The 15688-nt window shown below is 47.7% G+C and overlaps 1 protein-coding gene across 1 annotated transcript in view; it reads left to right on the plus strand.

Annotated features, from left to right (window-relative positions):
* XYLT1 (xylosyltransferase 1) overlaps positions 1 to 15688 on the plus strand; it is a 257904-nt gene that overhangs the window by 203316 nt on the left and 38900 nt on the right. The window contains exon 6 of the mRNA XM_040973266.1: positions 15314 to 15394. Coding sequence (XP_040829200.1) covers positions 15314 to 15394 — 81 coding nt within the window. The remainder of the gene's footprint in view (positions 1 to 15313; positions 15395 to 15688) is intronic.

The following is a 15688-nucleotide window of genomic DNA, read 5'->3' on the forward strand; positions in this document are numbered from 1 at the left end:
CCTCCTGTCATCTGTCTCAGAAATCTGCTACAGATTGCAGTGTTAGTTTTGGAAGACAGGAATTTTGAGCCAAGGTGATGACCCAAGCAAAAAAAAAAAACTCATTTGAATGAAATAGTACCTTGAGAATCTTAATACTTATTTATGCATTCATGTGGTCAAGTAAAGTCAATACAGACTTGTTGGAAGTTCACTGTGTGAGAGGCATTTGCTAAGGTCATTTGGTGATGGAAACCAAGAGGATCAAACACATCTGTGCTTTCAAGGAATATGTCTTCCCAACATTGACTGGAAATGTATACATGCAGGAAACTGACATGTGTATGACCTGTTCTCTCCTAAAGTGCCATAACTTCCCTGGAGAGTACCTTTGGAGAATTGTAAAATGAGGAGAAATTGATTGCTTGAAAAAATAGGAGGTCAAGTGTTTAAGGCAGCGGGAATGGCATGTGCAAAGGCTCTGATGCAGGAGAGACGAGAGCTTATGCAGCAATTAAAGAGAGGCTTGTGCAGACAGAGTAGGAGAGGCTGGTGGGACCAGATCACATGGTCCCTAGAGGCCCTATAAGGAGCCGGCATTTATCCTGAAAGCAGTGGGAAGACTGTACATTTTATCCTGGAAAGTGCGTTCATGAGATTGCTTCAGTACCTGGTCTATTGCTTGGCAGTGAAGAGAAAAAGAAAGAAGCACAAAAATCGAGAAGGGCACCTAACTGCTCGCGCAGGAGCAATGTAATGGCTAATGCTTTCTGCCAGTAGATATTTTCCTTAGAGCTCAGGCAATGACTCTGTACCAGGCTAAATCCCCCTGTTGTTTCCATTGTTGGTATTTTTTTCTCAGGACCGGGTCTGTCTGCAGCCTGCGGTGTTCTCCGTCTCCATGTCCCTGAATTTCCTAGAGAGACACAGTGAGCTGGAGCTGGAACTAGGCCCAGAAATATTTCTGTTCCATGTTTGGCAGAAATTTCCCAGAGCTCAGGTCATCGGGGAAGTGAGGCAAAGGGGTGAGGAGTGTGCATTGGAGGAATCAGGGGGATCTGAGTTCTTGTTCGAGCAGCCAGTCCTATCTACTGGCCACCTGACCTCAGGCAGATTGATTGACAGTTGTCTCAGTTCTCTCATCTGTAAAATGGGAACCATTAGTTACCTGCCCCCACCTTGGCTGCAGGGATTAACTGTGAAAGAGAAGCACCTTGCGTGGCACAGAGTAAGTGTTCAGTAAATAGTGACAATAATGATGACCCAAACTGGCAGACCCACTATGTGGACAGTTCCACAAGTACGATGGCATCTGTTCTGCCTACCATGTGTCTTTAGCACCTGGCATAGGGCTTGGCATTCACTAAGGCCTCAGTAGGCAATTACTGAAGTCATAAATGAGAGAGCAAATATGTAAACTGGGTCGTTGCTTCCAGCACCACAGTGGCTATGGTGACTGTCATCTTACTCCCACATGGCAGAAGAGTCACTAATGGTGTATTCTTCTTTTTTCATCCCCACTATTACCAAAAGCACCCCTGGGCTAAGACCTAGGATGTGGGCAAGCACCAGGGGTTTGTTTCTGCTTAATTCTTTAAGCTAGAAACGTGTTCAGATTTCACCACCCTAAAAATGGGAAGCATTCCTAAGAGTTGGTGAGTTGTAGCTCAAAAGAACAGTGAGCTATGCCAGGTTCTTAATAATTCTGAGCTTGGCTCCATTGCTTCTCCACTGAACTGGGGGTACCTGCAGGAGCCCTGTCTAGGAGCTCAACATGCTGGAGGGTCTGTTGCAAATCACACCTCTCAGCCTGCATACTGGTTCCATGCAGCCTGGGAGAGGGTCCGAGACCCATTCAGCCCCTCACTGTATGTGTCAGGTGTCTGGTCTGATCCCATCCTCTACGAGAAAGGATGAGGAGATACAGGCTACATAACCAAGTCTAGTACCCTTCAAGCCGCAGGAGTATTACACATGGACCCCAAGTGAGATGGCTGGGTGCCAAATCTTTGGTCCTATTACATGTGGACCATCTAATTGAGGACAAATCATTTCAACTCTTTGTGCTTCTTCCTCTGTAAAATGTAAAACCTGTGAGGTTTGTGGGAGGGCAAAATGAGCCTTTATTATATTGAAGTTTCTGCGACTTGTATCTTGTGGACCCCGGAGTTGCCATTATCACTATTGCTATTAGACAGATTACCTAAGCTTTGGACCACTCCATTTGCTCCTCTGTAGAATGGAACTGATGCTCCCTGCCTTCTGGGGGGGTTGGATGGATATAAAATATGCTTCATCTGCCAGCATGGTGATTATCTGCAGCTGTGTTTTGATGACTTTTTTTCCCACTTTGAAACTTGTTTAGGTCCAACTAGTATATTTTCAGGAAGCAAAGTACACATTGCAAAATTGACCATTAGTGACCTACATGTCACTAATAATAAGTGTCTGCTCACACTGCTGTGCAGTCCTTATCACCATCTAGTTCTGATGTATTAACGGCCCTTAAAGGAAAACCATACCCAGGAAGCAAGCAATCTCCATTCTCCCCCATCCCAAACACAGGCAACTGCAGACTTGGAACATTTCATAACTCCTAACAGTAGGGTCCCACCATCTGCGGCTTTTTGTTTCTGGCTTCTTTCATTTAGCACAACCTTTCCAAGGTTCACCCATGCCGTAGCATGGATTTGCCCTTCTTTCCACTTCCTGGCAAATATTCCACTGTCTGGATAAGCTGCATTTTGATCTTCCTGCATCTACTGATGCCCATGTAGACTGCTGCCATGTTTTGCCTCTTATGGACAGGGCTGCTGTGACTATTCATATGCGAGTTTTGTTTGAACATGTGGCTTCAGTTCTTTGGGGAGTATTTAGGTGACTTTGGGGCTGCGTTTTATTATTACAGTATATGTCAGCAAATTCGAATTGTTTGTGCTTAGGGAGTATGAAACACTGCTGTGACCGAGAAATCCACAAAATGATGAAGTTAGGAAAAGTGATATTTTACATTTTGTGACGAGAACTTTACATGTATAATCTCTGAGAAATATTGGAATTTGGAATCCTAAATGGTGAGCTACCTTCACCATGCTTACTCTCATTTTCATAAGCTCTTTGAAGATGCAGACACCTTGCCCTGATTTTAATTATTTGTTTGTTTTTTACTTTTGAGGTAGCATTTTTCAATTTACAGTACAGTCAAAGGCTTCATTCTCCAGTGAGAATTCCACAAACATGTAATTATATGTATTTAAGAAGCCACGGTGCAGCATGTCCGTATACGCACGTGATGCATATTGATCAACCCAGGGTAATCAACATCTCCTCTTCTCTGGCTTGACTTTGTCATTGAAGTCTTGGAGCTCTTTTTTTTTTATTCTATTTGCTCAGTAAATATTTGATAGAGTGTTGGAACCACAGCCACCTATAGGCTGGATAACTCTACATACTTACTCTTTTGGTCAACTTCAGTTAGGAACTATCATTCAAACCCTCTCCCCTCCTACAACTCTTAGCTTCTGGCAATTGCTACATTATATTCAGATTGAGACTTTATTTGAGCCTCCCCATACGAAGGCACACATACAGTATTTATCTTTCTGTGTCTGGTGCATTTCAGGTCACGGGATGCCCTCTAATTCCATCTATGGTGTTGCACATGACAGGAATTCAGTCTTTCTGATGGCTGAATAGCCCCCCACTGTTTATATAAGCCACATGGTCATTCTTCATTCCTTTGCTGACTTTTAAACACAGGTAGTTCAGAAAGAGTTCCTTTAAGAAAGGAAGGGAAGACATGTTAAGAGGATTGAGTAGGAAAAGATTCCAGCTCCTGGAGGTGAGTTTTATTCTTGGGACAGCCTCAGTCCTTTGTAAGGGGAACCAACAGCTTCCCCAGGGGACTCCCAACCTCCCCGAAAGATGAGTCAGTAACAAGAGCTACCAGGTAATCAAGCAGTAAGTCTTTGTGTGGCACTGGGTTAAGCCTTTCATGCAGTCTCAGCAAATGGCCACACACCTCAGTGCAGAAACCCAAGATGCAAAGGAGTTAGTGAAGCTGCAGTCACAGAAACCACTGAACGTCATCGCCGGCAGAACACTGGCCCGTTCAGCTGCCACTCGTTGGTCTGGCACTCTCTGCACTTACCTAGCCTTGCATCCACCTTGCAACATAAGGGATGCTACTATGTCAGTTTGAAAATTGCAGAAACTACCTCAAAGGTTCCACTCCATGACTGTCCTTGAGCCACTGCAATGAGCCTGGCACCTTGCCCTGCTCAAGCCTTTCCCCATATCCTTCCGTTTTCCTTAGAAGACGATTGTGTTCCTCATCTCTGCAAGGATGAGCCAACATCCTTCTTCATGCTCAGGAGAGAACCCGAGACACCCAGTGGACGCCTTGGGGCTCAGCTCTCGCCAAGACTTGGTCTCCATGCTGTCTGTTTCTATAGCCTCTCCAAGAGTAACTGACATGCAGGAGGTGTCACGTAAATATTGGCTGAAGGAGCAAAGGGAAATATCACAGTGTGACCAAAATAGACACAGCCCTGCCCTCCTCTGGCTCATGGCCTGTTTTACAGTTCCAGTAGGGATCCTGTCTACGGTCCAACTACTTAAACACTCAGGGGCCTGGCACTGAGACAATTCCTCCACAATCAATGAACTTGGACTAGCATCTCCCTGGCAGCATCGATGTGAATAGTCTTTGTTATGGTTTCCGATGGACATCTGTTAATCATTTTTTTATTGTTAATAAAATAGTATATCTGTCACCATAGAAACACAAGGAGAACGGGACTAAGGTATTGTCCCTGAATAAATACCTCTCTGGGGAATGTCAGAAATACCTGTAAATGAGATGACCTTTGACCACAGGAGCAGGATGCATGAGTTCATGTAGAGTCACATAAAGCCAGGACTTAAATTTCCCCCACTGAGATAGCTCAAAGTGATGTCAGTGGTGGCAAAAACAAAAAAAAAGTCATGTCTGCAGGCAGACATCAGCCCCATTTTTAGCACATAGAGAATACTCAACCAATGCTAAAGCCACAGCCCAGTCTGTCAAAGGAGTGAGAGATGGTCTTTCCAAAGACAGAAGGCAAATCTCACAAAGTGTTAAAATTAGGACCATTCAGAAAACCCCAAGTCATCCCAAAGATTGAGCAGGCAGGCACACAGGCAGACTGGTGGGAAGCAAAGTACCTTGGAGCTGGAGGGGTTTAGCTCACAGCCCCAATAGTAACACACTCCTCCTTCTTATTAAGTCTTAAACCTGCTAGGTGCCCATGCAACCCACTCAACCTGCCATTGTTGTTCTTAACATCTAGAAAGTTCTCCAAGGCGTGTCATTCTAGGATTGTTCTAAAGGTGCCAGTACTGCTCAGAACGTTGTCATCTGCACAGGATTTCATAGTAGCAAGAGAGCTCAATAGCCAATCCTGCTGTGGAGTCAGGTGCTTCCTCCCTGGAAAAAAAGAATTGTAGAATTAAAATATATCATTGTACTTGGCAAGTTTTTGAATTTTTATTTTTAGGCTGTGGGCTTGCTTTGTGTCCAACTGAAAGCTCACCTCTGAGGGACCCTGTGGAAACCAGGTATGTGTGGGTGCCCTGTGAAGAAGCTTCCAGTAACTACCCTGAGGCCCCTAATGGCCCTGCAGAACCTGGGCTCACTCACATACAGAATGGAAACCACTGATCCTGTAGGAGGTGTGCTTTTGTAAAACAGTTCTGAAGTTTTCAGTCCCCAGAAACTGTCCATTTTTCACCTCAGTGCCTGTAGGTCTTGTTTCTTATTGTTGCTCTGTATTTTATTTGAGGGAGAAAGAGAGAAAGAAGGGGATCTTCCATCCACTGATTCACTCCCCCAAATGTCTGCAACAGCCATGGTTTGACCAGACCATAGTCAGGAAGGACCATGGATCTCCGTCTGGTTCTCCTATGTGGGTAGCAGCAACCCCAACCTTTGAGCCATTCACTGCCAGATTGCACATCAGCAGGGAGCTGGATTGGAAGCAGAGGGTGAGACTCACGCCTGTGCACTGGGGAGCAGGTGATCTCAAGCAGTGACTTTAACCATCTGTGCCACGACAACCACCCCCTGTGACTTCTATTTAGGCACTCTGAGTTTTTAACCCCTCCCATCAGTCCTGTGAGGTGAACAGACATCCTTGGAGATCGCTGAGTGTAGAAATGCCGGATGTGACATTTCCTGATCCTCCAGAGTCTGTCCCTGTCTCCAGTCATGGCCCTGTGTCTGGCTGTGTGTATAGCATTGCGTTTTGACCTTGGTCTAAGGCAGACAGAGGAGTGTACTTGGCAGGCTGCCCAAGGAGAATGATCAGTGACAGAATCAGTCATCTTTTGAGCTCAATCCCATCCAGGAGCTGAAATTCAAACCACCCAACCCTGGAGTCCCAGGAATTAAAGATTGTTGCTGTAGCCTGTCACTAGCACAGCACAGACTAGGAGTAGAATAATAGTAGTAATAACGACAGTAATAATAGCTGACAGCCTAGCATTCCCTGGGCTGGGTTACTCAACTTGCCTTGGATCTCTGCTGTTTTCTTCTACAGCCACATTCATTACCCCACTGCTGGTCCTCGTTTCCATCTCAGCTAGAATTGTTTAGTCGCAGACAGCACAAAAATCCTCTTTTTGTTTCAAGGGATTCCTTGACAGAGTAGGTATTGTTAGCACTCACAGATAAGGATGTTGAATAGGAGAGAGCTGGTGCGATCTGCCTAAGGTCACATGGCCAGTATGTGATGGAACCAGAACTTGATCCTCCCCGTGCTCTCACCTCTCCATTAATTTGACCACATTGCTAGTGTTGGTGCATTAGGGACACTGGTGTGATGAAATTGAAAGGGATACATTATAATGATCATGGCAATTATTTGAATAAACCCAGTGGAGTATCAATGGTGAACACAGGATCTATGCTCATCTGTAAACACAGGGAAAGTTGAACTTGTCAGTACAGCTCTGTGTAATTCAGTGGTCATTGAGCCAGTTCTTGTGATTGCAAGCAGAAGTTGACTGGGCGAGGATGCAGGAAGGATGTTTCTGCTTTAGTATTTGATATGGACAGATACCCTGCTTTTAGAGGGTAACACATCTGTGTGAAACAATTTCTGTGGGAAACTCTGAAATAAGCACGAGAACATGAAGCGCTGTACATTGAAGGTTGTTAGAACCTGCCCTGCCCTAGGTCTATGCTGAACACTGTGGTAGCATGTTGAATTGGACAAGGCTGTTGTCCACAGGTAATGTGTACAGTCAAGGGTTTTTGAATGTATGTCTGTTGTATTTGTCCTGGGAACATTGGGTATATGATTTTAAAATATGACTTAAAAAGTTCATGTCCTGGTAGAGCACTACAGAAGAATGGGTAAAGCCTTCCCCCAGCCCCCGTCTATATAGCAAAGTATGTAGAAACACCTACCAGCGGCTGTTGGTTGCTGAGTACCTGTTGTGAGCCACAGAGAGCCTGTGCAGCATTGCACAACACACAGGCAGCTCAGGGACTGGGGTCACTCCTGTTTGGCAAATTAGGCGACTGAAGCAGCAATAACATGGCAAAGATCAGAGAACTTTCTACTGACACCTGTCTGAAGGCATCTTTCACCACAAGCCGGGGGTCTGGCTTTCCTACTTAAATCATTTAAGATCCCATCTCCTGCCAGTCTCCCCAGAAGACCTCCTTCCCCTTGCCCTCAAAGATGAAAGCAAATCACTGCCTGTAATCTTACCATGTAGGAAAAGAAGTGGCCAGGGTTTATACTCACTTGCCGAAATCCACAGAACAGAAGGGTGTTCAGACAGACTTGTGTGGACATGCGTACAATCACGCACACACATAGCAGGCTGAAGGTCAAGTTAGTTCCTCATTCATAGTTTCCTCCAAGACCCGGTGTGGCCTCAGGGTATCGATTCTTGTCACTCACCTTTCCATCTGCTGGAAGACCTGATGTCTTGGGAGTTCTCCCTGATGGAATGTCAGATAAACTGCCTCTTAAGAATGGCGTGTATATGTTCAAAATGGAAGAATGCGTTCTTATAAATGTTCTGTGAAAGCATTAGTGCTTGTAGAGATGGCTTGCCAGTCCCTTCAAGAGCGTGCCTCGGTGCTGCACCATTTTTGTTAGCAGTAAGAAGGTAAACCCAGTTAGGAGATCCTCAGAACACTTTGTCACAGAACAGATCCATGCGCCAGTTCATCTCTCTTGACTTTGTATCGCATGAACCTGCCTGTTGGCTTCCTTTTGGGCTCACCGGGGGACAGGAACCCCAGCATCTTCTCCACTGCTTTTCCAGGTGTTTGGCACAGAGCCTGGCCTGTCCATGGTGTGAGAAATCAGATCTCCCAGGGCAGCAATCACAACCTACAAAGTCTTAAAATTATGCGAGAGCACTCTGCGTTAAGAAAACTGCAAGTAATTCCAGAGATTGAGTAGGCAATGTCCAATCATAAACAACTTGAGCCCCTTGCTCAGGAGTTGGGAAATTGTCCTGCAGGGGATGAGGGGCCATTGGAAATATTTAGTGGAAGAAGCGACATGATCAGATTCATGTTCTCCAAGGGTCCTGCAGCTGCTTCCTGGAGGAAGGAGGATACAGCCTGGAGGCGGGGGCAGCAGTTTCTCCAGTTCACTTTTCCTCTGGGCTCCGTGGGGGCTGTGATCCTGCCAGGAGGGGTAGGAGGAGTTCAGGAAGGAATGTGGTGACTGGCATTTTCCATACATTTTCTCCTTATCTTAGCAACAGTGAGTCTCTGTAAGCTTTGTGACTGAGCTCCAGTCAGGAATTGGCCACAGTTTGAGTTCTTGTGCTCCTGACCTTTCTTTCTCCTGAGAACTTAACCTTCCTGCGTTGTTGTTCTGGAATCCTGGACTTTCTGGTAGCAATGTCAGTGTCTCCACTCTTTTCCTCTCCCTGCGCCCCAACTACAGAATAAGCCCGGTGGAGGGGCCAGGGCTCTGAATTGATTCGTGAGGGTGGAGAAGATGAGATGGCAAGCTCAGGGCACAGCAGAGAGCATACACTCCCGCACAGGGGATTTATCTGCACCAGCTCCTGATGGGTAACCTGTGTCTGACATCCGCCCCTTGGACAGGACATAGGCAGCTTGAGAAGGTGACTGTAGCTTCCTATGTTTATTTCCTGCCTCTGTTTCTAAATAAAGCTAATCCCACAGTCCGGATGAGCAAAGTGGGACTGCAAAGAGCTGAGGCTGTGGCTCTCGGGTGCTGTGGCTCACGTCTCTACGGGAACATTTGGAGACTTCAGACAGGCTATGGAAGCTCTTCCAGCCTGCCTACTCATATGTCTACCAGCACCTGCTGGAGAGGGTTGTAGCGAGGTCAGAGGAGGCAGAGTGCTTGTCTTGGGGTCAGCCACAGAGAGAGATTCTTCTGCAGTTGCCATTGTCTCACAACACTCCAACCCTGGGGTTCACTGCCTTAAGGCTGCACTGCCCCGGCCCTGTCCACTGGATAAAGGCACAGATGCCAAAGTGAATGTGGGTGTTTTTGGCCATCGGGGGCACTCTCCCTCCTTCAACTGTGTGTGGACGGAGACTGCAGACCCTGGAGGATCAGAACAGAATTAGTGCAGGAAAGAATGCCTGCTCATCCCACCTCTAAAGCCAGGCTCCTGTAATATCTGAGGTGCAACCTCATTTGTAGAACTGGAACATCCTGGGGCTATTAACTGACAGATGGGCACCAGCTGGTTCAAGTACCAGAGAGAGGAGCTCTGCCCACCCCAGCCTACCCCCGCCACACACGTACCCCTGTGGCTTGACAGGGGTCATGTACACATCTGTGTGAGGTTCCTCTGCCTTCTAGAGTACCACTGCTTGTTGGTACTCTAAGAAAGACAAAAGGCACTGCCCAGACCTAGCCACCCTATCCACAAAGCCCACCCTGACTGCTCTAACCCATCACTTTTGCAATTTCCTCTTAGCATTGCTGGCAGGCAGACAGCTTGACCCCTGGGCAAGAGTGTGAGGCCTAGTCAGGCCCTCTGTTCTTGAGGAAGTCTCATTCCATATAATGTATCTTTATGCAAGCTGAGAGATGCTTTACAAAGGTCTGTCCTTTGAGGGAAGAATTGCACTTCTGGGAACCGGAAGGACCAATATTCGAGGAGGTTCACTGGGGTAGTATTCTAAGAGGGAGGATGCGCAGGCAGCCTCTGAGCACAGCACTGAAGATTGGCCGTGCCCACTCTGCATGACCATCAAAAAGATCATGCGGACCTCTTGGTGCTGATGGCCTGGAACAGCAGACCTGATCATGAAATTGAGAATGATAGATATGTATATTCCTCTATATATCATTGCAAATTGGATGTAAATATATCAGCACTTACATCCTGATGTTGTCATGAGGATGCGGGGGTTAAATAGAAGCAAAGGGCTTGGAATAGTGTCTGGCAGCACCTGGGACACATGAGAGTGTTAGATGTTGTTGATGTCGCTGCTGTTCATTTCCTTGTGTGGCTGTAATCTGAGCTTTCCTAACAGTGGCTCTGAAAGCACAGGACAGTGTGACAGTTGGCCCTCCCATGATTGTGGCTTTCTGTGCTCCTGGGGCTCAACATAGAATGATCAACTGTCTGCGCCTGTGTGGCATCACACTTGCCCTTTGGCTGGACTCCCTGTGGATCCTTCTGTCTAGTGTCCCCAACTCATCTTGGTTTGCCTGGGGACCATCTGGTTTTAGAACTGAAAGTTTTGTGTCCCAAGAACCCCCTCATCCCAGAAAGCAGGATGGTTTCCTCTTTATAGACCAACTGATTTTGGAAGTAGCTATTGCTTTTCACGTATACCAGGGTAAGAAAGGCATAAATGTGTTAAAATCAGATGGAATAGCATTTATTCTTGAAAAGGAAAGAACTTCTGATGCATGGTATGACATGAATGAACCTTGAGTTCATTCTGCGAAATGCAGAAAGTCGTGCACAAAACGAGGCAAACACTCCATGTGCCCAGCTAAGTGCTAGATCACCACTCTGCAGCACATGGAGTGGTGAGAGCAGTGAGAGTCAGAGACATACAAAGGGTTACTGTTTATTGGGTAGACAGTTTCAGTTTTGCAAGATGAAAAGAGTTCTGGAAATGAATGATTATACCACAGTGTGAATGTGCATGATGCCAGTGAACTGTAGACTTCAAAAACAGTTTAAATGGTAAATTTTATGTTATGTGTATTTTACCTTGTAAAGTGAAAATATGGAGAGAAGGATGATCCATCAGATGTCATAAATATTGTTGTGTAGGATGAGCTAAGTGATATTTAGATGAAATGTGCCGATGTGACAGCTGTGTGGGTGATAGAGACACTGGAGGAAGGCGTTAAGGGAGAGTGGCATGGTCCATTCTGAGCTCAGCTTGCAGGTGCCTCCACTCCTAACCCCCTCAACTTGCCTGATCCCACAGCTCCCCCTCCACCCCCACTTATGGCCATGTCTGCTGCACGACAGCTGGCCCCTTGCAAGACAGACTCACGGGTTTGGAATCCTGAAGCCTGACACTCATAGAATTGCTGTGCCTAGCTTTGACCTTAGCTCATCAACCTCACCTTCTTGGCCTTCAGGGAATCTGTTCGTCCTTCAAGCGGGTGTGCACTGAGATCTTCCTATGGTGCAGGCGCCATTCCCAGCACTGTGCATTGGGAAGGGATCCTGAGGCACAAGAGTGATGCTGGTGGAAGGGGCGGGATGGATTGGGGGACCCAGAGAAGCACAGTAGGCTCTGTGTTGGGCCACTTCTTACTGGAGACTGGAAGGTCCTGTCCCCTTTCTCCTGTTGCTTGCTGCCAGCCCACAGAAATTGCTTGGCTGAACCGCTGTGTCCAAAGTGCCTCCCCCGACACCAGCTTGGCTCCTGGGAACTATGGGATTCTGAAAGCTAAGCCCCCTTTCCCAAGGAGTCTGCATGCTCAGAGATATTACACGCAAGTGCATATAAAACACTCTCTAGTGCCATGGCTCCCAGCAAGCCAGTGGCTAGCTCTGCTACCAGCTGGGAGACATAAAACAAGTGCCTACACACTGCAGGGCCTTCTGCAGACCTTGTATTCAGAACAGGTTGGGTCTTTTCCCTGCTTTTCCCAGTTCTACATGCCTTAGGATTCTGATGTTATAATGACAATCATAATGCTATCAGTAATACCAAATATTTATCAAGAGCTGCACTTCAAGCAAGGTGCGGACTGGGCTGTGAGCAAAGAGCCATGGGAGCACCTGGCATTGTTCACTCCTGCGCTTGAAATGGAATTTATCCGCTCATTCACTCATTCTCCCTCTCCTATCCAAGCAGGCTAGTAGCCAAGAGTGCCAGGTGTGACATTTGTAAGTAGGTTCCCATCAATAGATGCTTCCTTGAGCCTCAGCCACCCACACACCCACCTGTGAAATGGGCGTGAAGCTTAAAGTGGGTGTCACTCTAAGATGAAAGTCTTCCCCAATGTCTAGGACAAGATGCAAACTCAGTAAATGGTTGTGACCTGGGAGCTGTTTTTATTACTCCTTTATTTATGTGTTCAACCAAGATTCCCATATGGCTCCTACTAAGTTTATTGTCTCCTTCATTTAAGTGTGACTAATTTCTGCATGGATTTTTTTAATGGCTGAGGCAATGAAGCCCCAGTTGCTACCCAGAGCTAGACTGGGAGACATGACTTCTCATCATAGAAGCAGCTAGAAGGAAACCGATGCAGAGACAGCCACCAGGGATGAACTCTGGGAGCCTCTAGGCAAACACCTCCTGCCTGAAAGAGTGAGAGACACGTGTGAGGGGAAGAGAGCGGGAGAGACTGGAACCGGGTAAAATGTCAACAGATCTGCAAGCTGTTAATTATCTGGAGAGAACTAAATATTATGTAGGCAATTATCGACAGGCGTCTGAAAGCAACCATGGGAAAACTTGGTCCCCAGGCGAATTCCCTCTCCGCCTGGAGCAGAGCTGGGGAGACAGGCCTTAGCATTCAGAGCTGGTGCTTTGTGAAGAGTGAGCCAGAGGGGCCTCGGGCCTCCCGGGCGAAGGGGTGCGCAAGGTCCCTGGCCCCAGAGTTCCAGCGGAGTCCTGGGCCGTGCGTGTACACAGCACTTGGCTTTGCGAAGTGTCCTCACCCACGAGCTCCCAGCCTGGAAACAGCATCTGCCCTCCCCTTCTTCCCTCCCTCCCCCAAAATGTCATCTTTTGAGACGATTTCATGTGGAAGCATCGCTAAGTAAATTCGCTAAATGCCTATTCATCGCCGTCAGATGGGGACTCGGTGAAGCGATAAATGTGAAAATGGCCCCAGCTCACGGGGCTGAAAAGCGCTTTCTGGGGTTGCCAAATGGAGCAGCAGCGCCTGAGCCTGGGAGGCCTGAGAGGGGGGGCCCAAAGCCCCGGCCCTGACCCCTTCAATCCTCCCACTGAGGACCCTCTTCATTATTCCTACTACCCGGGACCCATTCAGTAGTTAACTTGTCCCGTATTCATCAGCATGAAGATAATGAACTGTCGGCAGAGTGCGGAGGGGGCTGCTAGGAGCCGCTACAGCATTCGGCATGGGGTGCACTGGACCCCTTTGTGACTTGGAAGGAGCTGGGACTTTCTGGGCATGTTGATGGAGTTTACCTGTGGCTCCAGTAAACCGGGGCCCCAGGAGCTCTAGGTACCTGGCTGTGTGGCCCCGGGTACGCACCACACCTTGTGGACATGTGGCATCAGCTCTGTGCATGTCAGCAAGACCCGGCTCTGTGCGGGCACCCAGACTTACCTCCCTGCAGACAGCCGGGGATTTTTCTGGCATCGCCCACTGCCAGTGTTTATTTCCAGAACAGGATAGAGCTTTGGCCGCACAGCTTTCCACGACAGCATCCCCCCATGGCTCTGCGGCCCGTTGGTCAACATGAGTCATCCAATGAGGGCTCAGGGACCCCGGGTGGCGAGACTGCAGAATCGCAGCCAGCAAAGAAAGGAAAGAGGACTGGGAAAGAGAAAGAAGCCGGCAGTGTGTGTGTGTGTGTGTGTGTGTGTGTGTGTGTGTGTGTGTGTGTACCCAGTGTGTGCCTTTTCAATCCATCCAGCTATCCATTCTAGAGAGAGACCCAGTGCGCCTACTGTGTGCTCTGTGTTTAATTCTCAGTAGCCAGACCACCGTTCTTGGTGGCTAGATGACTCACCCTTAGCAGTGGGGCTGAAGTCTGGCCTCAGAACTTGTGGCTTCCAGATCCCAGGTGTAGTCTTTTTTCTCAAGACTCTGGCACAGATTCTTCCCATTGGAGGCAGCGGTTAACCCTTTCCTCCTGAAATGAAAGTCCCTGAGCCAGGAAGCCTGGTGACAGAGGGGCTGCTCCTTTAGGTGCAGTTTACCTGTTTGGGTTTATTCAGCAGAAGAGGCGATTGTGTTTCTGGCAGATGGAGACCCGTGTGCGTGCCTTTTAAAATACTGTCACAGCTGTGTGCACAAGCTGATTAACTGTGACTACATGGCTAGCGCCGAGATTGATGGCGATAAATTTGGGCTAACAACACAGGGAACGATGTCATCCGCTTGTATTGCACTTCATATATTTTTAACACTCTCTCCATCGTGGCCCGTGGTTACTGAGGCCTCGGTTCAGGCCCTCGCTGATGAATTCACTGCTCAGAGTATATTTGAAGGAGTCAGTTCAGACTTCACTGTCTTTCCTTCAAACATAACAAACACGAATGCAGCTCCTACTGCGTGGCAGTCATGAACCCATCTGGCTAGCTTCTGTCGAAGAACTTTGCATGTTAGCAGAAGTATGTTCAGTGCTTTTAGATGCTAAGAGAAAATCAGGACGCAGTCTGCTGTTAGGGATGATGGGGCAAGGGAGAGGCAAGTGCTAGTTTAATTTTAGTGACCAGAAAAAGCCTCTCTGATAAGGTGACTTCTGAAAAGAGATGTGGGTGACAAGAACAAGCCAAGGATAGGAAAATAGGGGCAAAATTTTCCCCCGGGAACAGCACGTGCAAAGACCTGGGGTTGCTCCTGTTTGCCAAGCTCATGGCGGGCCACTGGAGACTCCAACACATGCAAGATGCCTCACTTGCTCCCAGGACTGGCCCTTGTCGAGGAGTGCGTGTGAGAAAAGAATCTGCAAGCAGCCCCTTTGAATGTGGCCAGCAATTGCAACACAGAAAAAAGAGAGGCCATTGCAGCCTGTGTATGGCGATCAGGAAAGGCGATTCAAGCAGAAAGACACCAAGGGCACAACCTGGCTCCCATGACTAAGAAGGGAGCAAGGACTCAACATCTGTGTGGTCTCTAGACACCCTGACTTTCTTCTTGGTTTGTTTCCACAGGACCAATGACCAGCTGGTGGCGTTTCTCTCCCGCTACCGAGATATGAATTTCTTGAAGTCACACGGCCGGGACAATGCAAGGTAGCACCATGTCACCCCCTAGCTCTGTGCAAACATGGAAAATGTGCATGATCGTTCCGGGAGGGAGGGAAGGCTCCTTCTTAACAGGCTTGATGCCATTAGAGGAAGGTAGAGGGTGGGAGGAGAGGGTGGCATTTGACCATATCCATGTGGGAAGGTGGTCCAAGTGGTCCCCTTTGTCTGCTGTGGACCAGTGGATGTTTCTCATATCACAAGCGCCTGCAACTTTCATCCCCGGGCACTTTAATTAGTCTCTTCTCTAACCCTTTGAGGAGTATAGCTGCCTATTCCCAC

The sequence above is a fragment of the Ochotona curzoniae genome, unplaced genomic scaffold, assembly GCF_017591425.1.
Source record: "Ochotona curzoniae isolate NIBS_2020 unplaced genomic scaffold, NIBS_Ocur_1.0 contig_2321, whole genome shotgun sequence".
Lineage (NCBI taxonomy): Eukaryota > Metazoa > Chordata > Mammalia > Lagomorpha > Ochotonidae > Ochotona > Ochotona curzoniae.